Below are 21,679 nucleotides of genomic sequence, written 5' to 3'. Positions count from 1 at the left end.
GGCGGTTTTTTTATCCTTCCGCTCATTTTTTTTCCTCTTGCGCGCCTACCCTTCATGATAAAAGTCACTCGCACAAAAACGTATTTCAGAGAACTATTAGAGCTTGCATATGGTCCGCGGCCCCACCCACAATGACTGTTGTTGGCAGGTCTCATCAATGCTCGAGGAACGCCCCATGGGCGCCGAGTGTGAAAATCGTGGGAAATACTTGTAACCGTCAGCACATCCCGTATACGAAGTTATAGACACGTATATTATACTCGTTATGGTGAAAGTGACTAAAAATAATGACAAAAAAGGGGAAATAGAAATTGGTAAAAAAAGTATTTAATAAAACATGTTGTTTAATTCCTGGGTAATTTTACGTTTCACGGGAAGCCAACGATAAATGGATCTCGTATAGTTAAATCGAGTGATATTCGGGCGATTGAATGAAATTCTTGGTTCGAATTGGTACGCAACTACGTCCCGTTGGGTTACGCCCATGTAAAGGCTTGATAAAATATAAAAAGCGAGCTACGCTTTGGTATAGGGTTGCGGGGTGTTACACTATTATGGGGTGAGTCACGGTGCTTCCTGCGGTGGGCGGCCCGGAAATTTCGCCTCGTTGCCTCTTTCACTCGGCGAATCGAACTAAAAATCAACGAAACCGAAGCTTTTTCGCGTTAAATATGCCGTGAACTACGGAATTTGTTAGTCACTCGGCTCGGGCGCCAAAAGCGCTTTGCCTTTAACGTTTTAAGCGCTGGCTTGCGGGTCATCCGTAAACAGAAAGCTCGGGGCTCCGCATTTGCAAATGAAATAAACGATAAACGTTACAGGGTCCGTTATCGCGATGGATTTTATTGAAAAATTCTAACAGACTGTAGGCAGCAGCTAGAGAGGGAAACGATAATCGTGGCTGTCCATGACAAATAAATTTAATGGTATCTCTTTATGAGACCCTCTAGTCGCTTCTTTGCTTTTCCCTTTTTTCTCGAGATACTGGTTTCTTCGCGTCTTTTTTAAACAAAAGAAAAAAAGCTGAACAAGACTCCTTGGGATTCTAACAATTGTTCCAGTTGCGAGTCTACAGTTTTATTCTCATTGTGAGCTTAAGAATTTCTCATGCTGCATTTGTTCTCCTTAGCCTGAATAAGTGTGTCACGTCACGTGTGTCACGTGATTTCTTATTTTACACACTTGTCTATTCATTCCATTCGCCATTTTGCATTCATAACCTTTCTCGTATGTCTCTACCAGATATAGATATAGTTGGCCTACTATTCTTTGCTGACCTAAGTAGTACCTACTAGGTACCTACATGCCTGGGTGTACCATGTACATACGTACGTCAAGAAAATGGTCTATTATAGATTGCAATACGAGAATAACCTGGAAGTTCGTTCTATATATATTCTCATGATATATTCATGAAATTAATTATGAATAAACATTCATATGAGGTATCGTTGGTAGAGAACTGTGCCACGTGATTCAGGTAGAAGTCAGTTAGAAACAATTGCATTATTTTTAATGAAACAAAATCGATGTCTCCATTTCTTAATAATGTCATAGGATACTTATGGAGAATTCAATTGCGTCACGTTTCGTTGGCAACTCAGGGCACCTCCTTCTCCACGTTTGAACGATCAGGGTATAAATGATCAGTCCTGTGAATGGCGGCACATGTACCTTTCTTCTCTATGAGCAGTCTGTCATGTATTATATATGGAAACTAAATAAAAATAGCCTCGACTGGTATATTCGTGACGTACGTATCCATATGTAGTCTAGAGCTTCACTTTTATTCTTGTAAGAGGTCTACTTTTGTTATGGAATGCGCGAATCAATGATTTATTACTGGGAGTGTGATATTATCATTTGATTACTTATACGATACTTGCTATTTTTAACCTGCTGATATCTGATTGATCGTATTGGTTTGTGACGACTGATAAGCATTTGATTATAATAGTTGGAAAGGAATTTTGATATTGACTGTACTATGATTTAAATATTTTTCAGATTCTTATCAGAAAGGAATGTCTGGAGAGGCAGTCGGGGAAAGATAATGTAAAAATGGTATAAGGTAAGGGAACTATATATTTTAGAATAAATTATATTGAAATTTAATGTTACTTGGTGAAATTTATGAATCAACTATATAATTTGGCTATTTCATCAGTATAAATGAATGACGTGAAAAGTACTTCGTACTAAGAATTATTTAAGAATTACAACGTCCCTAATCAATGAAGCGTGTTAAGGATGTATTAATGAGTATTGAGCAGATAATTCAATGATACCCGATCCACTTTCCGTAGTTGCTCTAGGTAGAATGAAACGTACAAAAATTGCGGTTAATGACTTAATTTTCCGATAGTATCAAATGGACCTGGTAGGTGGCCACTAAAAGGATGGTATCGTTCCAGGAAAGTGGAAAAAAGTATAAAAGTGAAGCACGTGGAAGGCGTAGGTAATCCAACGGACAGTCACAATCTAGATCTAGAAAATGGCTGAAAAATCCGCAATTGCATTTTTTTCGTTGACCAGAAGCCATAAGCCACGAGAGCTACAAGAGTGGCTCGACCACAGAATTTCGATAGGTACTTACCTACGACCTGGGTACGAGGTTCGAGAAAGAGTTGGAAACTCGAGGAAAATTGTTCGCTGGTTGCAAAAGAAGGAGCTAAGGAGGTGTATAGGACAAGTATATACATAGACAGGTAGCCAAGCATCCTCACCGAAAGTTGAGCACGATAAAGATCAGAGTTTGTAAAAATCGGGTGACGAAGTTCGACATATAACTGGAAATGGAAAATGGGTGTCAATGAAAAGAGGACTAGTTACTGAATCCGCAGAATTCTGATTGGTCTAATATGGAAGAAGTCAAAGTTTCCCAGGAAATATTTTCAGTCTGGCTGCATATGCCGAATAAGGGAGGAATGTTCGTTGGAAGACGTGCGCGTCCAGGTCACTACAGTAGACAGTACGTATCATCGGTATTAACGTGACGTTAACGAGAGTGCAGTGTAACGTAACGGGAAAAACCAAAGCTCGTAAAACTGAGAATGAAAAACCATAACTACCTGGCGATTGGTTTGGCGATCCATGAGGTGCCTGCGTGAAATCATAAACTCACGTCCTCAGCAATGTCATCGTGCGGCGTTTGGTTACTGCTTGTAAAATTTTAAAGTGACAGATGGACGGAGAAATAAAAAGTAGACATCATCACGGGTAATAGTAATAGTACCTAACCTATCTGACCTAACTTATAAATACATAGTATGATAAGGTTATATGATTTAATCAAATTTCCATCATTTGCCTATCATGCTCTAATCTTTTATTTGGGGTTCAAGGAAGAACTTTGAAGACCGTGTGCGCGATTTTTGAACGATGATCGATCAATTGCGATTGATGCTCAAAATTAAACATCCTGGGGATACGTAAGTATCCTTGGTCCTTTGATGGTAATCACTAATCAGGGCAGCGGGAACGTGTCTACATAGCTGATTAGCCGCAAGGTTAATTGTAAGATCAGAGAGCGTACATTGCATTGTATGGTTTTGAGGTAGGTCAATAGAGTAACATACGTTGTCGTCTTGTTAATCGATACAGTGCACACCGAGGGATATATTTGCAACAGTGACTATGCAATTATGTAGAACGATTGACAGAAAATGGATGATCAGGGTTCTTGTATGACGCATCAGGACTTTTGTTAATCATGGGCGTGGATCAGGACGTTATCTAGAACGGAAATTAATGCGAGTGTGAATTTGACTCAGGTTATACCGGATGCCGGAGATATCTAGAACCTAGGGGAGTTTGTTCTTAGGCTTCCCATTGGCACTCTTGATGGCGACTCGATTGTCTCTAGCTTGTCGCAATTCGGCCAATGAATGAAGCTTCCCTTTTACGTGTAAACTCAGTCGCGCTTCGTTCACACCATAGTATCTTCTCTGTCGCTCGCACGACCTGAGGTACGTGAATAATCCTGCACAACTCTCCTCTCTTACCTTTACTACACGGCGTCAACAAGCTGGACACCATTAATGAAGCTTATCCGAATTCAAGATTACATTTTCTTTTAAAATTTATATATATCACAATGTATTTACATTTTATATCTCTAACAATACAGATCCGAGTGCTTAGAACTTCTTTGATATATCCCGTTGAGCAGCGAAAAATTGTGGTGTCTGTTGAACGAATCCGTGCTCCACGCGTCTCGTCAGTTCACGTGTTGTCTTTTCGTTAATTTAAGTTACATACTTTCTGTTTTTGCGTTCTCTCGAATCTTGTGGAACTTTTGTAGTAATTATCTTTTCTGTTGCGAATATTGTTAACGTGTCGTGAAGAGTATCTTGTCTCGCATGATATTTATTTTGAATAAAAGGGCCAGTGTGTTATGATTTTGGTTACTGAATTTCATGGGTTCTCAATCTGATTTCTTCTCACTATCTTTTCCTCTGTCTTTCCTTTCTTTAACATCAGCGTCGACCCAGACCCTCTAGCATACCTTTTCGTTCGTTCCTGCTAGTCGGTCTTCTTTTCATATTTTACGGGTAGTTCCTTTAGGTATTGTGACGCAACGATGTGTCCGGCGCCCATCCGGAATTTTACTAAGCCTAGTTTGTTTCGTATTGCTTAGTCCCGGGAAATTCAGAAAGAGTATCGAGTCAATTGTAAGCGAAAGTATTATTATTAGAGTATATTAAAGAGAGTATTATTAAAGTATATTAGAGTATTTTTCTATCTCTATCTTTATCTAAGAAACCTTCTCTTATTTTTTTTTCCTTACAACACATATCCATAGAGATTGTACTAGGTATTTTTTTCTTTAGATTTCTCTCCTTCATCCTCAGACGCAGAGTGACGTTGGGGTGAAACGGTGCGGCTGCGCTTTTCCTTGTTCTTGTCGTTTCGAGAAAGGGAAAATTCGCAGCCGAGTTGAGGTCCACGGAAATTGCCAGCGGAAACTCTTGTTTGCTACCGACCATTTCGTTAACCTGCTTATTCCAGTTCCATTCTCTATCTGTGTTTTTTGTACTATGCCAGTCTTCAAACTCAAAACAAACGTCAACTTTCTATATAGAGCATATTAGTAATAACTCATCAAAGATAACCACGGTAAAAGCCTAATAACAATCATATAGTCTTAGTACTAATACTATTAGTACGTCCAAAGTAAGTACTTTGAAATTCCTGGCATGGACCCGTCAAGTAGTACTCGATAAGGAATCACCAAAAGTTTGATTAATTATTCAATGACCATTCAACCATAATTAAGCATGAGAAGCAGTAGTGGTATAAAAGAGTAACGAAGACGTTATAGGGAATTTGGAAAATACAATTAAAATGATCGGCTAGTGCTAGATCATATAATAACCAGATATGTAGTTACTTATGTACTTGGCATTAATAATGTGATTTCAATACTTTTTGTTAGAGGAATTCACAGCACTCCTGTACTTGGCATAGTTCTTTACACGTAAGTGTTTTTCAGGGGTTATTAATGACAAGAAACCCTCCTGTACTGAGGCACTCAAATCGCGTAGAACTTTACGTGCTTTTATGACTTTTCCCACTGAAATACTCTTGGCATAAAATAATTCAATCGTTTTAATACTATCCGCTTGAAGGAGCCTAATGATAATTGCAACGTAGTGTGTGCTGGAATATCAATTTTGGGGTAAAACAGTTTCTTCTTAACCTCAAAAGTAAAGCTTTCTTTTATTTCTAAGTAAATTTTACGAATTCCTCAAAGTTTTAATTTTATAAAAAACATTGATTTACTGACATCCCCTTTGTGTCTATTCGGATACGTACTAAATGCTAGAGCTATGCGTAGAAACACCATGGCTTCGTTTCATAGGCCGAATTGCACTTTGGTTTATAGACACGGGTCATGCAGGGTAGAGAGTTGGAAGTGGCACCACTGGTATTGGTTTCACATTCGAACCATGTTGATTCGCCAGGTAATCGCCGAGTAGTACCAAATTTTTATAACCTACCTATACCCAAATGAATTTCCTTACTTTTTGAGTATCAAATTATCTTGAAATTCATAACTAATTCGATTATCTACCTAGTCTTCGATATCAGATATTCTGAATTATCAGATAATATGAACAGCCTGACATTATCTTAGACGACGAATTAATCGATTTACGTCCCTTATTAAATGGAGTTGGTAGGATTTTATAATCTGCGACATTTCGGAAATTTCATCGTGACAAAAAGTGATTAGGGCTACACCTTCTTTGACAGTTTGTTTTTTAAAGGAGGAACGAGTCTCTTAATGAGATATTTCCCTGACAACTGGACTTGTCGTATCGTTTCGTATCGATAGTCTCCCAATGTTTCTCGAACGCTTCATTGCCAACCTAATGGGGTGTGAGTAATTCGATTTATCTGTTAAGCGAAAGTCAAGGCAATTGATCTATAGTAGGCAGTCAGCTACGTGTATATATATACTTGACATAACGATAGTGAAACTGGTCTTTGACAGAGTAAAGTGAGTTGTACGAGCAGCAAAGTATCTCTCGTTACGCGTTATTGGTCTGTACCACTGTCGCCGGTTGAGTAAACAGAGTCAAATGAAATGAAAAGTCGCGAGTGCCCATAAAATACTACATACTTGTATGCAGCCACTGGAGGATGTCTTTTGTTGGATTATATCGAGAGATCGCTAGATAGCACTGATTACAAAATTATATATTCTCATGTATGGTACATTAGACGATACGCGAATTTCATCGTAACGTAGCGTAAGTGATTCTTACGTGTATTTACGATTTATGAAAAATATTTGATTTCAAATTATTTTTTATTAAAAATAAATTTGGTCTAATTTACATGGAACAGACTATATTTTCATACAGACAACGTCTTGGCCTTTGGATATATCAATTGTATAGTTTATTAGTAATAATTCTCTGAATACTACGTTATGATTAAGAGAGTCGAGCGAATATGATATTTGATCAGCCACGAATTAGATGTGTCTCCGAGAGAGCTGCTTCTGGTTGATGTCTTTTGAGTAAATAACGATATTCATGACTTTCGTAAAACCCAGAAGGAATTTCCATTCGGAAATTACTTTTTTAAAATTTATTATAATATCGAGAGATGTTGATCTTTCATAAGAAAAAGAAAAAAAAAGTATTATAGTTCAGCCAATTGTGATCTGATGATCTTTCATTGGAAGACTAATTATAGGTTTTTCATATCTCTGTTACACGTTCACTTTGTGAATAAAGAAATTATTATTTTCAAAAAAAAAAAAAAAAAAGGTATGGCCCAAATCATAACTTTTAGAAAGATAGTAGATTGCTGTTGACGTCACCTCTATCCTGTAAGTATACCCTGTGCAGTTGTATGCGAGGGTACAAGATTTGAAGCACTTTATGATGAGCGTGGTAGTGAGAAAGATAGAGTGACTGAGGGAATGAGTGAAAGAGGGAGAGAGAAGGAGACAGAAAGAATGCCATGCATAGTCCAGTCAAAGGTTCTGCTAGGTTACCGCTAGTGTACAGGAAAGGACAGTATCGATCAGATCATTAAATATTTAATTGCACGAAGAAAGTTCAATACACTGAGAAGACAGTTGGCAAGGGTGGTGGTCTTCTGAAGTCAGGCCGAGTATAGTAACTGACGTGCACAAAGTCTATGAGTGTATCACGCATGGGGCTATGCCGTGTCGTGTTTGTGTAGACGGTCTTGTTTGTTCTGCATTATTTAGCACCGCACCCTGGAGTCGTGCTGGAGTGGATTCACGAAAGGAGACTAGAGGGAGGAGAGAGAAAACAAAAAAAATGAACATCGATAAAATTGAATTCTGTTGGGGCCCGAACGGAAGCCCATAAGCTGCTGAGGGTAAGTACAACGTGCTTCTGGTGCTACTGTGGACGCATGTCTTTTGTCTTCGAAAATGCTAGTGACTTTAGGTATTTGGAATTTTATATTTGGCTTGTTAACCATACACAGTGTAGTTTTTGAAAATTCAATATTTTTGAGAAAAAACATTTTTCTTTGGGCGTTATTATTTATTAAGGATCGGTACAAATAGAACGATTTAATGTTACTTGGATAGGTAGGACTGTGACAGATTGTAATGGATGGTCTGACAAATCCAGAATGTGAAATTCCCATAATTTTTGAGTATCCATTGGCATTTAATAATATCAATAGCGTTGGTCTTATGGTGAAACGGTTAAAAATCACGAAGTGGCTGCCAGATTGGTATGGTTGACTTTTCGCATTGAGAGACCCTTGAAATCTTCACAGTCCGATAATTGAACGTGCCTGTTATGAAAAACTGAAAGGGGAAAAAAGTAACATAATGATGGAGTCGAGTCGATAAACAAGAGAGAGATATGAATCGCACTGAGTACCCAGAAAAGTACTGTACTATCTTCTATTCCGTGTTACACTTTTAAAGGAGTTTTTAGATAAGGAGACTTTAATAGCTAAAGGCGACCTATTCACCCCGAAGGCTCTGGGTTATTGTTCGTCCAACGATTCCAGCATCCCTCGATATAGTCGAAGATCGGTATCTCGTAATTTCAAACTTTTGTCTGCCTATCAGAACATTTTTCTACTATTTTTATCTCGTTCTGTTATTCTTGCCATTTTCATCTCGTAAGTCTCCACGTAAGGTCGGCGACTGACAAACAAGTTGGTAAAGCAGAACAAGCAGCCGCTTACTGTTTCCCTGAGAAAGTAGCTGGTTTAAGAGCTTCACGTGACATCTTGGATATTTTAGCGATTAAGATGCTTTTCTAGAGGTTGAGATAGCCATAGAGAGGGAGATAAATGAGAGATAAAGAGATAGTGAAAATGTATACGTAAGATGTGTTTTTGAAGAATTCAAAGTCCCTCGTTATAACGAAGTCGAAAAGTTGCTATTTTCGAGGTAGTCATTAGCTTTTCTTATTACTAAAGAACGTTTGAGGGACATTAACGTGTTAAAGCGGAACGGTCTAGAAGCCAGTAGCAGAGGATCGGTACTGCGTCGGTTGAAATTAAAACAGTAATGATTTTCCGGGCGTTAATTATGCGACACATGCGCGAATCTTGCGCACCCCTAATGAGGAGACCACGTCGGGCTTCGTCGCGTGTGTGAAAAATGCTCTTCTGTAGTTGAGTGACAAAGGGGCAGTGAGGTGGGCGAGGGGGATTAGTAGAAAAATGAGAGAGACGCTATGGGAAAAGGTGGGAACGGAGGAGGGAGACGGGGAGAGAGTAGAAGCATGCCAGAGAGAGATGGATAATGAATGAGGAAGGAAGAGAAAGAGAGAAAAGGATAGGAGAGAGTGCGTATAGGGGATGAAAGGTATTTTCCGTACATCCTCGCACCCGTGAAGGACACTTATTCACGAAACTCGGTACCCTGCGGCTACGTGGGGAATTTCAGGGAGTTGCACACTCAAGAAATTCAAAGCCTCGGCGTGCGAATTCAAAACATCTTTCTCGTTCGGCAAAAGAAGCTGTGTGACATGAAAGTTAAAAAAAACACGTAAATTGTCTGCCGGTATTATCAAGTTTTAGTAAGAAAACACAATTATACTTAAGTACGAGCCATAATAATCTTTTATTTTTCCTTTCGGAATACTTGGAACACGTCAGAGAGTGGTATCAGCGAACGAGTGGCGTCTTTTTAAGGTAACTTGAGCTACCGTACTTTTTCACTCCCCCCCGAGAAAAAAAATTCAATAAAGAAGCGACAACTCAAACCCAATGATTCCATTTCACGTTATTGACGCACAACCCCCCACTCAAAGATCCCTCATGCATCCCTATTTATCAAACGAACAACATTCTACCTGTATGTAACTATTCCCTGTACAATTTACTAAGGGAAGATGCAACATAATAACGCGTCTCACGTGGTCTTAATGAGATAGCCGGGCTGTGTCATTGGTCTTAAAAGTCCCCACTCTCATTGCCGGAAGGAAGCACGCATCTATCCATCCATCCATCCATCCATCCATCCAGCCAGCCAGCCATCCAGCCAGCCAGCCAGGTAGTCAGGTACACCTATCCTAGGGTACCTAGAGGAGTACTGGTTGTCTGTCTGGCTATCTGCAGACACCGAGGATGTCTGCGTATCCCGCGCGGGGTGTTCCTCACTGGCGGAAGTCTGCGTACGGCTGGCAGGGGTTGCTTCCATCCAGCACACATACTTGGCGCTTGCGCAGCCAGAACGACGTCTCTCTCGTACTCAATGACCTCGCCCCTATAAGCGCTGCTATCCTCTCCGTCGTACTCGGTGCCGCCGCTGAGAGAGCGGTTGCGTGGGGAGAGAGTGTAGCTCGTCATTCGAAGCCCGCCAACGGACGAGCGAGCAGCCACGGGACGGGAGCACGATCGAGAAATCCACGCGATATTCCCGAATACGTAAGATTTAATGCGGGACGTATCAAAGATCAAACGGGAGTTGCATTTTCTCTACTCAGTCTCAGTCGGAGCATCGTTCGATAATTAACATAGATACGGTTCATTGTCGTCCGTTATCAGATCGTATTCTTTAAATCGAGATCGGTTTTAGCCGTGCGTGTCTCTATTGCGAATCCTCTGCGACCAATCCTCCGAGAGGATTCTTCGTGTTGCGTGGTGAGCGGAGTCTGCGAGAAGGGAAAGGGTTACGGAGAGAGATCAAAGGATAGAGAAAAAGGTTGGGTCGAGTGAGAGAGGGTGCGAGATCGTAAGAGGAAAGGTGGGGAGATCGTGAGAGTCGCGTGGTGAGAACACGTTCCACGGGATCTTGTTTTGGGAGCGAGATCGGTGATATTTTAATAGGCGATTTTCCATAGGTGGATCACTCGTACTCGTGTTTCCCATTGTTTTTACGTCAAGGGGATTAAAGTGCATTGTGTCTTACATAAGTGATTTTCATTATTCTCGGATTATTCGATCGGAGTATTGCACTGTCGAATGACATAGTCGAATTTCTCTGGGGATAAACAGTGACTAGTGCTGAGAGTGATTTAATAGTATCAGTGTGCAAACAGTTGGTCGGTGATATTATCTACAAGGTGAAATCGCTTTTCTCATTGAGGAAGGCGTCTGGATATCTTGAAGGTGCCTGGTGCGATATGAGAAAATTGACAGAATAATAACAAGAAAGTTTGATAACGAAGTTAAATCTCTGAATGAAATCAAATAAGATACAATTAATTTGATAATGAATTAGGCTCTCCTAATCGATACTCGAGAACAGATTATCTCCAATCCCACTTATTACCAAGCGAAATCAACACAACTCGATCTATGAATTAAGCCTGAGAAAAATTAATATAGTACCATTGTCTACTGTCGCGTCAGTTCAGAATCGTCAAACAATAACAAACACGCTTGACATTTGAAAACGTCAAAGCGCAAAAAGGGGCAGTACAGGTACAGCTCGTTTCGAATTCGACGTGCCATCGCGTGCTCCTTGAGGAATCTCGACAATCTACCAATCAGTAGTGTCATGACAGCAGTCGGATGCAATAAAATTTGAATTAAAGAAATTGTATTGATAAACATAGCAAAAGGATCTTTATCGTCTCACGGAATTCTCACGGTTTGTCTGAATCCTGAATATTTCAATTCGTTCTAACGCCACGAGGCTAAACTTCAGTGTCTGCTCATCTTCTCAGGATAATCTTAGACACGAAAACCCGGAAAAGGAAGTCAAGAACGTGCAGGAGCTCTGGCACAGAGTCATTCCAAGTGACGTGTGTTTAGCCTAAACTCAATTTGTCTCGTTGAACGCATCGACACTCAAGATATAATACGTAGTATAAGATTCGCAAGTGTGTTAATACGAATATACCTGTACACAGTATATAATATAGCATTCGAAAAGTTAACGTGCATCGACCCTACAATAATATAAGCATATATAAAAACCGCCAGTGGATTACCTAAAGAGTGAATTTTATCGTAAATTCAAAGAAATCAAGGCAACAGAAGAATCAGTACAGTAGTAACGTGTACGTCCAATTAGTCGAGGAGTTAGTGAGTGTGATTAACTTGTACGTTAAATAGTACATTTGATAATAGAGTTTGCTCGAGCCGGTATTACTGGGGAGACGCGTGCGTACGTGAGCTTCGAGTATTTATTAGAATTGAACGCACAATTTTCTCGCGTGAAGTTTGGGAATTACCTAAGATTTTTTTTTTCTATATATAAGCAATCTCGTATAGACCAAAAACGAGAGAAAGATAGTCCTTACGGATAGCTGAGAGAATCCGCTGCGAATTGATACGGCATCCTTGATCGATTATCAACGGGAATACACGTAGCTTCATTATTTCTTTTTCCTCGCGATACTCAGTTTGTCACGGTCATTATCCTGATCTGGACGTTACCGAGAATCGTAGCTCGTTAACTCAACAGAATAGATAACTATTAACCGAACCGAAGATTATTATTCTATTGTATTCTCAAAAGTACGCAGCTCGAACAGAACCGGCAGAGCTACCAGTTATATTTATTAAGCATACTATAAATCAATAATTAAAAGCTTCGTAAAGGAGTAGTGGTTTAGTGTTCAAGTGACGAAAGTGCGGATAAACCTTTACCGGTTACTTACGAAAAGTGAGTATACAATATTATTGATATACTATTTTTAATATATAGTTCAATTTAATTTATGGGACTCGTTAAGAAAAAAAAAATCTATTTAAGTTTTTGTACTTTTTTTTTTTTATTTTCACAACGACGATCATCTCCCGTGTCTTCCGCACCAGTAACTCTAGCAACGTTTAACGCTCGTTCAGATTTCAAGCGTTCTTATCCTCTTAAGCACTGGCGCTTCGTCTCGGTGGCCCTGTTTTCTTTGGCAGGCTCGTTTCGCTTGCCAGCTGAGAATGTAACAAGAGTAAGGGAGTCTGATAAAGGGTAGAGATGCGGAATTGAGAGAGAGGAAGAATGGCTGATTGAGTCTGTATATGTGAGAAAGGGAGAGAAGGGGCTAGGGGGTAGAGAGTAAAGAAAGAAAAGAAGGTTGGAGGTGAAGCGAGGAAACTGACTCGGCCGCGAGTTTCGCAGATTGTAAGATTTAAAACACCCTGGTAGCAGAAGGGTCGCGTCTTAGAATGAAAAATTGAAAACATTAAATCCACCCCGCCGAACCCTCTAACCGTTGCGCAATGGAGGTAACGTTTGCGAAATCGAGTCTGACTTCTTCAGGATAAATTCTCTTGGCTGAGTACCACGGTCTTATTCTACTGCTGTAGATACTATTATTGTTATAGGTACCATATTCAGGCACTGTTAAGTCCATCTGCTTTTTAATGTCTTACTAGCCTCGAGGTTTGAGTTTTCGTGGGCCACTCCTAGACTAATTAGAGGTCGAAACCTTTAATTACACGTACGTTTTCCTACCGAGGATGAGGCACTTAATCTTCATTCGAAACTTAATTCCTATATGATGTATTGATCGATGCTCGTTTTAGTAGTCCAGGGTGCAACGTAGTAGGACGAACTGGGGTACTACGTATATATCAAAGTTCTGAAAAGAATTGTAAAACGAACTTAATTTTCCGCCAAGTGTACTTCTGGTTTATTTTTTTTTCGTCGATAATGTAAAATGCTAATTGTATGTCATGGAAAAGTGCTTCGTTGAATTTTCTTTGTATCTGGAACTTTTTTTATTTTTCTTTTTTTTTTTACTTTATAAACGAAGAGGAAAGAATTAAGAGTTTTACGTGGAGTTACTGCATGGTTCAGAGGTCACGCTTAGCGGATACTGTGTTGAAGCGAGTCTTGTTATTAGCAAGGGGATTTACCTGGTTGTCATGGTAGGGAGAGAAATTCGTATTTCGATATATCGATTCGACAGGATGAATATAGAAATATTGAAAAGTGCGATGGATGTTTAATGGGTTTCTACTTCGACGGATATATACTATTTTATGTCTTGCTTGAGCCTCACCCTGCATTTTCAGATACTTCTCTTCTCTTCCGGCTCACGTAGCGAACATCTTTGGCGTGAATGCAATAAAATTGTACAATGGCGCCGAGTGACATTTTTTTCGAACGTTGATACACGCTCCGCGACATGATTATCTCGCGTATGGGGATAGAACCGAAATTTTCTTCGTTATACAAAAATCTGAATGGCACATTTTATGGAATAAAAACTATGAATTAATAAACGCGTAAAGCCACTGTCAACCTATAGCAGGTAATTCGTGCAGGAATCGCACGTTTCGTTTCCAGGTCCTTTCCGGTTGATGATGAAAAATCGCAAGTCCCCGAGATCACGATATCGGTTCTGACGGGATATCCGGTTTTTCTGGGAGTGTCCCGGTGTCGTGGAATCCGCAGAGCTGTCACTTTTTCCAACACAGTAGGAGGGATTAAATTGAGCGCGGTTAATGCGAAAAAGAAGTAAAGGGCGAGGAGACAGTTGGCTGCTTCACCGCGAACCGCCGTGGCTAGACCAGACGTGACTGCAATAACTGCATCCCAACAGGCATGTTACCTTCCATCTTAGCAACCTTATACACCTCATAGCATTTTTGTCCAGCACCATCTCAACCTACTTCAGCTCCTTCTTCGTTGCTTCTCCTCGCCTTCTTTCTCTATACGCCTTTTTATCCGTTACCATAGTATAACATCCCCATAGTGTTTTTTCTCTCTGTTTTCCTTTTTCCTTTTTCATCACCACGCCTTTTCAGCACATCCCGACAGCCACCTTTCCAAGCTTCCTATCGTATCGTATCCACCGTGCAATCTCATAACATGCTACTCCTAACGCACCCTGTTGACTTTCCTGAAGCACCGACCCATTCCTTCCTTCACGTATTTCTCAATTATTGCCACGGCGAATCCATTTGATTCCCATCGTCCCGGCTACTTCGATCTCATCCAGTGCAATTGCGTTCCTCGCCTTGATCTAAGGTCACGGCGCTACACTCTTTCCTTTACGATTCGCCGATTGATCGAAATCACTTGCTCCAGATGTCTTGCTTAATTTTTTTTACATTGCCGTATACAGGTATAAAGGTATTACCAAGTAGATAAAGTATTTTCCTCACTGGCACCGCGGAGGATATCTACTTTAAGACTGTTGAAGGAATTGAGATTACGGTGGGATTTAAATAGTACACGAGTTTTGAGAACGAAGCTAACCCGGCAGAGGAGTTTTGGAACGATTTTTTTTTGTCCAAGAGGGATCATGCAAATTAACGACACTTTAGATTCGTACTTCTTATCGCGAAGTATTTCTCCGGTTCAAGACCAGAATTGCCTCTCGATCGTTTTTTACTTTAAGGACATCGTTCACGTAATCCGGTCGTTACGATTTCTTACGTCGATCAATATTTATTATAGCGGCTAATGCTATCCTGAGTTTGCGTATTATTTCTAATCAATGCTTTGAAATCCAGGTGGCCGAGGGTGATATTCGTCTTCTGGCCAGCGGTTCGCAAACGGCCTCAAGATTCAGCTGGACATCATGCCCTGGTTCATTCTGTTTCTACTTCTGCTGGCTGTGATGGAGGCCTTCCCTCGGGAGGCAACCTGTTCTCGTCTACCGGACATCTACTGGAACTCCACCAATCCAATGTAAGTCACGTTTCCGTCACGCTATCACTTCCGTTCTCTTGTATACACTTTCTCGAGATTCCGGGCAGATACGTGCCATTCGCATTATTACTATTTGCGGTACATCCAAGATTTATGCTTCTGATCATTCGGATATATGGAAACTGGATGCGTACGGAAGGCTAAAGGGTTGCCAATCACCTGTACCGTCATATATTCTTGTTTCTTCAGTTGATGACATTTTGAACGTGAAGAATTATCGCCTTAGGTACACGTGTAGTAGCTGCCTGGTTCATGTCACGAACAAGTCCCGGACCGCCAGTACGTATCACACGTGTTTCAGGACATCGCGGAAATACAGTTTAACGGCGTACCTAGTCAGGAAGGGAACTTTCCTTGGTCAGGAAGAATTGTCAGTGAGATCTTACATCTACATCGTATACCTATTTCCATGAGGCTCTACAGGATACCGTGAGATTACACAGAAATAATCTGGTGGATAAAAGTAGGCTATATATACTAAAGTAATTATTGCGGACCCTCGGTATGCGCGTTCCGTATACGTTTTCCTTTTATTTATTCTAACGATGCACTTAATCTTTTAAGAATTGCCTTGTGCAAGTTTCTCGGTACTATATTCCTTGGGTTGGAGTCTTTCACTAGGCCATCAAATCTTCGTCGCGAGAGTCGAGAAGTACCTACTTGGGGCAGAGAACGTTCCTCCGACTTCCGAAAGTTACACCCCTCTTTCCTTTCGTGAATCTATTTCACCGCTTTGTGGTATTTTGAGATTAGTCAGAAATTACTCGACCAAATAGACCGGATGCGATAGGGATCCACTTGCGACGTGCTCCACATTAGGAACCGAGAACGAAGTCGGTCCATCACGTCATAATCTTCGTGATCCGGTAGCCACGAATTCGGTATTCAGGTTTGCCCGAAATTTCGCGACCGAATTGCACCAGGACATTATCGCGACAACTCGCAGGTACCATTTGCGCAATCTCGCAGCCCCTAAGTGTCCTTTGAGTTTCATAATCTACGCGCGTAACTCAGGGCGCACGATTCGGGAGGGGGGATCGAGCCTGACTCCTTTAAGGTCCTTAAGCGACAGCTTCCTTGGTCCTTGCTAGCGTCGCTAGACGCTCTTCCTCCTTATTTTGCGAGCCTCGGGCGATTTCGACGTCGAGGAGTACCCGGCGTTCTCTGTTAGGAACTTCTACCAGTGAAGTATAGTAGGTAGGTAGTCATCAGGTATGAACCTGGGTATACTTCTTCCTGGTGTATTTCTTACTACTTTATTGCCTTTTTCCTTTCGTTCAATACTTGCCAATAAAAATGCAGGGGATAAGGAAAGGCAGGAAGAAAAAAAGGCACGAGAAGGTCGGCAAAGGAAGGAACGAAAGTAGAATTGAAAGCGCAATGAAAAACGTCCAGTGTTCACGCCCCTGACGGCTGGAAGGTGTACGTGCGTTGCCTGGGGGCCTTCTGGTACTCAGGTATTACACGTACATAACGGGTGTCGCGGATACACCGCGTCAAGCTTTTTTTTTTTCTCTTCCTTCGGAGAATATCGATAGCGGCTTCGCTTTTACACTGTGGTAAAATATTCGACAATTCTTTGAATCATTCAGCGCCGACTGTTCTTGCTCGAGACTTCATCGAGGTTACTAGAAAGGTTGCTGACTATTTTTCATTCGATACATCCCTATAGGGTGTACGAAGCGTTAGAAGAAATTTAACCCACGATCGTCGTCTCGACGGCACTTCTTGCTAGTCCCTGTCGGGTCGGTAAGAAAATTTCAATTAAAGGTTCTTTCCGTCGTGGAAACTACGAGAAAGTACTCGGTTTTCTATATCAACTTGGCAGGCTCGCTCAAGGGCTTCGGTAATTTATCCCCCAGTCCGATTGAAAATTTCACAATTTCTTGGTAACTCGATGCTGTTACCCCCTTTCGTCCCTCGTCCTCCCTACAATTCTTTCTACTTCTCTTCCCTTTCTTATCTATCTCTTCATACCCTTCTGATCGCGGAGCAAATGTTAGCCCCGGAACTCACTTCCCGGTCCCGACTTTCGTTCGAGGAAATTGACTCCCTACAAGGCCCTATCATACCTGCGCACGAGGCAAACTATAAGGGAACTACTGCCCTTCGATCGTACGGATGCACCTATAGTATCCGCCTTAGGAACACATTCGAAGGAGTTTTATTCGTCGTAAAACGCGAGAAGATCGACTTCTCCCTTTACGCCGTAGCCTTTCCCGTACCAGGTGCAAGAGCTCTGTACTTTGTTCGGTCGGTATGCACGATATCTACGATACCATGATGGAGACCTACTGTATATACCGTACAATATATAGCATATGGTACAGAAGACCTCGCGCTCTCTGCATCCTCTACTAGATGCCTACTTCTGCAACCCCATAAGAGTCATTGATGGCCTCGCAAATAAAAATAAAACAAGGTACGAGCGAGTTCAGTGTGCCATAGCCCTTGTATCATTATGCGACCAGGACTGACAGCGGATCCCCATAAACCATACGCGTTCTCCATTTGACCTTTCTCTTTTATTCTATCTTATTTTTTCTATCCTCCTGGACCCGCTTATCCTTATACACACTGGACGCATATAAAGAGAGGACGCTTATGGTGGCTGCCGAGTACTTAAAATTTTACTATGCAATCTCGGGTTGATTTTAATGGTTACGGAAAAGCTCTTCTATCCCTATTGCATGCAGGTATACATATATCTACTGGTATTTGATTAATTCTATGGTGTATACGGAACACCCGGTATAGCGACAGTACTATTAGCCGTACTCAAAGGCGCTCTGGCTTGCATTTTCTCAGCTCGTGCTGATAGGACAGATTTCATCGATTCTTCGAGCGACGGATCGACTGACGGACAAATTGCTGGACAGTCGTTCACTTTCGTGTCAGGTTGCGTGCATGGCGGTCAGCATTACGTCCGTAATGACCGACCGCAAATAAAACTGTATGTTACGCGAACACAAGGAACGTATACACGAGCGCGGCTTTCATTTGAGATTCATATTGATAGAGTTGATAAAAAAAAAGTATCGGCATATTTACTTAATCGTCCTCTCGACGCTTTCACGGGCTTTCAGCGTGATTGATAATTTATTTAAGTGCGTCCACGTTAAAGCATAACGCGTCACCGGTCGAACCAACAAAATTAAAATGCCAAGCCGCACCGGATCGCTTGTAAAAGAATATATCCGATAGATGTCCTTTGTTCTATCGGGGAATTGATTTTTTTTCCTTTTTTTCCCTTTTTTTCAATTTTTTTTTATTTTTAATTCACCTGTAACTGTTACTGCACATGGATGTGTGCTTTTTTCAATTCCGTGACGCGTTCGAGTCGATTTCGTTCACCGACCCGTTCAACCGGAAGCGGATCGTGGCTAGGTGCTTTTACTCGTTCCGTAACTGTACTGAATTGGTACTGATACGCGTTCACTCTGTACCTCTGTATAGTGTGTTCTTTATTTGTTGTTAGTATGTCTCTATCTGTGTCTCTCTCTGTCTCCCTTCTCCCCGTTTCGCCATCTCGATGGTCTAGCATTCGCAGAGGGAGATTAGAACAAGAGTAGGTCCGCATTCAAATGGTCCCGAGTCTTGCGGAATTAGGTGACATCAACCAGTGTCCTGTGGAATTAACCGGTGCAGGAAGGTGCCAGGAGGATACCGGAAGATGCAATCGACTCGGTTCTTGCGTTCGTTTCATCCACGCTCCCCTTTTTCTTTTACCTCTCGCGTCGTCTTGTCTATCGATTTCACGTTACCAAGCAACAACTGTATCGAATCGTATTATCTCAATTCAAGAGTGGCATCGAGCGCAGCCTCCTCTCTCCTCTCTACAAAGTATCCTTACTTTTCCATAACACTTCCTCCTGCTCTATTTGCCTTCTGGTACCTACCGGCTGCCACACCAGTCCCGCCAGTAAGATCCAGCAATGCCAGCCACCTACCACGAATGCTGCAACCTTTTTCCTTCACCCTCTTTGTTTCGCCTGCTTTGTTTTTGCCGTTTTTGAATCTCCCGCCTTGCATCCGCTCTCTGTGCCACAGCCTTAGAATTCAGGTTCGGTTTACTTTGGTGACTGTGGCATCGTGATACAGTTTTCCGATCTATTCTATATCTTCACTGTGGCTACGTATATGAACGACCTAGCGTACAGGGTACAGCGAAGCGTTAACGTATCCACATATGCTCAGGTAAATATGCACTCTGTATACATATATATGGGTGTGTATATAAGTACGTGGGCACTTCTTCGCGCAGTCTTTTCGCAGCACCGAAAAGTACGTCAGTGCGCATTTTTCACGAATGATTTAAAGTCGCCCCACGTTCCTGTATTATTCGGATATATTCCCGTATGTAGCGCATGGCGTGAATTTCTACCGGGTGCTCTCGAAAGTACCGCCGGCAGATCTCCCTTGGTCCTCCAATGCCTTGTGGACCATACTCGAAGAGTACATGGACTTCGTTCGAATGATGGTCACGCGTCGAATGGTAACGGGGTCTGTAAGAAGGTAACAGACGTTGGTCCTCTACTGAAAATTCCGTGTTAATCGTCACGAACGTTACCGCTGGGTACAGGCTCGTTCACAATCTCGGTCAGTGTGACATCGACATCTGTATACGATAACGCGGTGAACGAGGTGATTTTTTCTCGTGCTTTCCTGGCATTCTTTTTTTTTCCTTCCTTTTATCGCGATTTCACCGAAATGGCTGCGCGGCGGCTGGAATCGGTATTTATGGAACACCCGGTGCCGGTATCCGGCTCATGCACAGAAGATAGATGGTCCTTCGAACGGGCGTTTATTGATATTTATATGCGAACTTTTCTGCAACTGACTGAAACTCAGCCACGGTACCAGTAATAGCAGTGGTGTCTACCAGCACCAGTAGCACTGGTATCTCCAGTATCTCCAGTATCTATGGTATATGTATCGGTAACAGTCGCGGTAGATATTCCTACGCCTATTCTCGAAGCGAAACTTTTGTCTCACTCTATCCCACGGACTGGACAGTTGGAGAGGGTGGACGCAGGAACCGGAAATACAGAGAAAAGAAACTTTGTCACGTGGAAACTTTGTTCCGTCTCGATTCACGATGTTTCACTACAAAGTGGTCGAACGATCATGCCGATTAGACATCGAGAAGGTTATTTGCCGGTAAGCTTACCTCTTTCTTTCCAAGGACATTTCCTTCGGCGAGTTCGCAAATTTTGTCTCACCGCTTTTAGTCCTGCAACAGATTTGACTGGGAAAATTTCGATATCAGAATGACCATCGCCAATGGACTCCATACTGCACCACACGCTTGGTACCTCGATCCATGTGTACCACGGCGTTACGTAATAATTTCTATTGGATTCCAGGGATCGGTTACTATGGCAAGAATAACATGTCCTGGACTCCGTGCACCACAGGGATGATACATTTCGCTGATAGTTACGTACGTGCCTCGTGCATATATCGCTCCGCCTTTATAACCTTCGCATATGCCCGCACGTATACCGTCGGTTTCACGCTAAATGCCTTTAACCGGCTTAACCTCGCGGAACCCAATCAGATTAAGGAGCGTGCTTTCTAACTGTGAATTATAACCCTACGCTCTATACGGTTCAGCGTAAGGACACGTTCTCGCGTGCGAAATCGAGCATATAAACCATTTGCCTGGGGTGGCATTGGCTCGGGCCTCTTGCGCTCTTTGTTTTACGTGGCACCGGGAGCGCTGCGATAAAAAAAAAAAAATTGAGTAAAAGTAGAATATCCAAGGATTCATCTCGATGCACAGTAATATCCGACTCGTTTGAGGTAGGCGACTGCAACGCGGTTTTCGAATCAGCTCCAACTGGCGAGCGCGCCGTTATGCGATACGGTCGAACGTAATTTAATTCGCAGTTCTATACACGAATATGTGGATACAATCGTAGCCATGTTTGTTATACGCGGCGTGCCGCCGCGTGTGTACAACGCTTAACAAATATCGTTCGCTGCTCCAATCCATTAAATCGTTTTGGCCCTGCTCCCTGCGAGGCGGTAACACCCGGGGACTTTATGCTGCGATAAAGGTTGGTTATACTTGAAAAAAAAAAAAAAAAAAAAAAAAAAAAA

The 21,679-nt window shown here is 41.9% G+C and overlaps 1 protein-coding gene and 1 long non-coding RNA gene across 2 annotated transcripts in view; both read left to right on the top strand.

Annotated features, from left to right (window-relative positions):
- The first annotated feature begins 1,466 nt into the window (after positions 1–1,466).
- LOC107274595 lies at positions 1,467–4,378 on the top strand. Its single transcript, XR_001539498.1, has 3 exons — positions 1,467–1,753; positions 2,008–2,071; positions 2,415–4,378. It is a non-coding gene; the product is annotated as an uncharacterized LOC107274595 (long non-coding RNA).
- A 5,938-nt stretch (positions 4,379–10,316) lies between these two features.
- The window catches only part of LOC107274753 (ephrin-B1), a 529,858-nt gene continuing 518,495 nt past the window's right edge, over positions 10,317–21,679 (top strand). The window contains exons 1-2 of the mRNA XM_015754233.2: positions 10,317–12,577; positions 15,376–15,553. Of these exons, the coding sequence (XP_015609719.1) occupies positions 15,444–15,553 (110 nt within the window). The 5' untranslated portion in view covers positions 10,317–12,577; positions 15,376–15,443. The remainder of the gene's footprint in view (positions 12,578–15,375; positions 15,554–21,679) is intronic.

Source organism: Cephus cinctus, unplaced genomic scaffold (assembly GCF_000341935.2).
Source record: "Cephus cinctus unplaced genomic scaffold, Ccin1 Ccin1_scaffold0101, whole genome shotgun sequence".
In the NCBI taxonomy this organism is placed as follows: Eukaryota; Metazoa; Arthropoda; class Insecta; order Hymenoptera; family Cephidae; genus Cephus; species Cephus cinctus.
The sequence above is the reverse complement of the archived record's forward strand: the minus strand, read 5'-3'. Positions and strand labels throughout refer to the sequence as shown.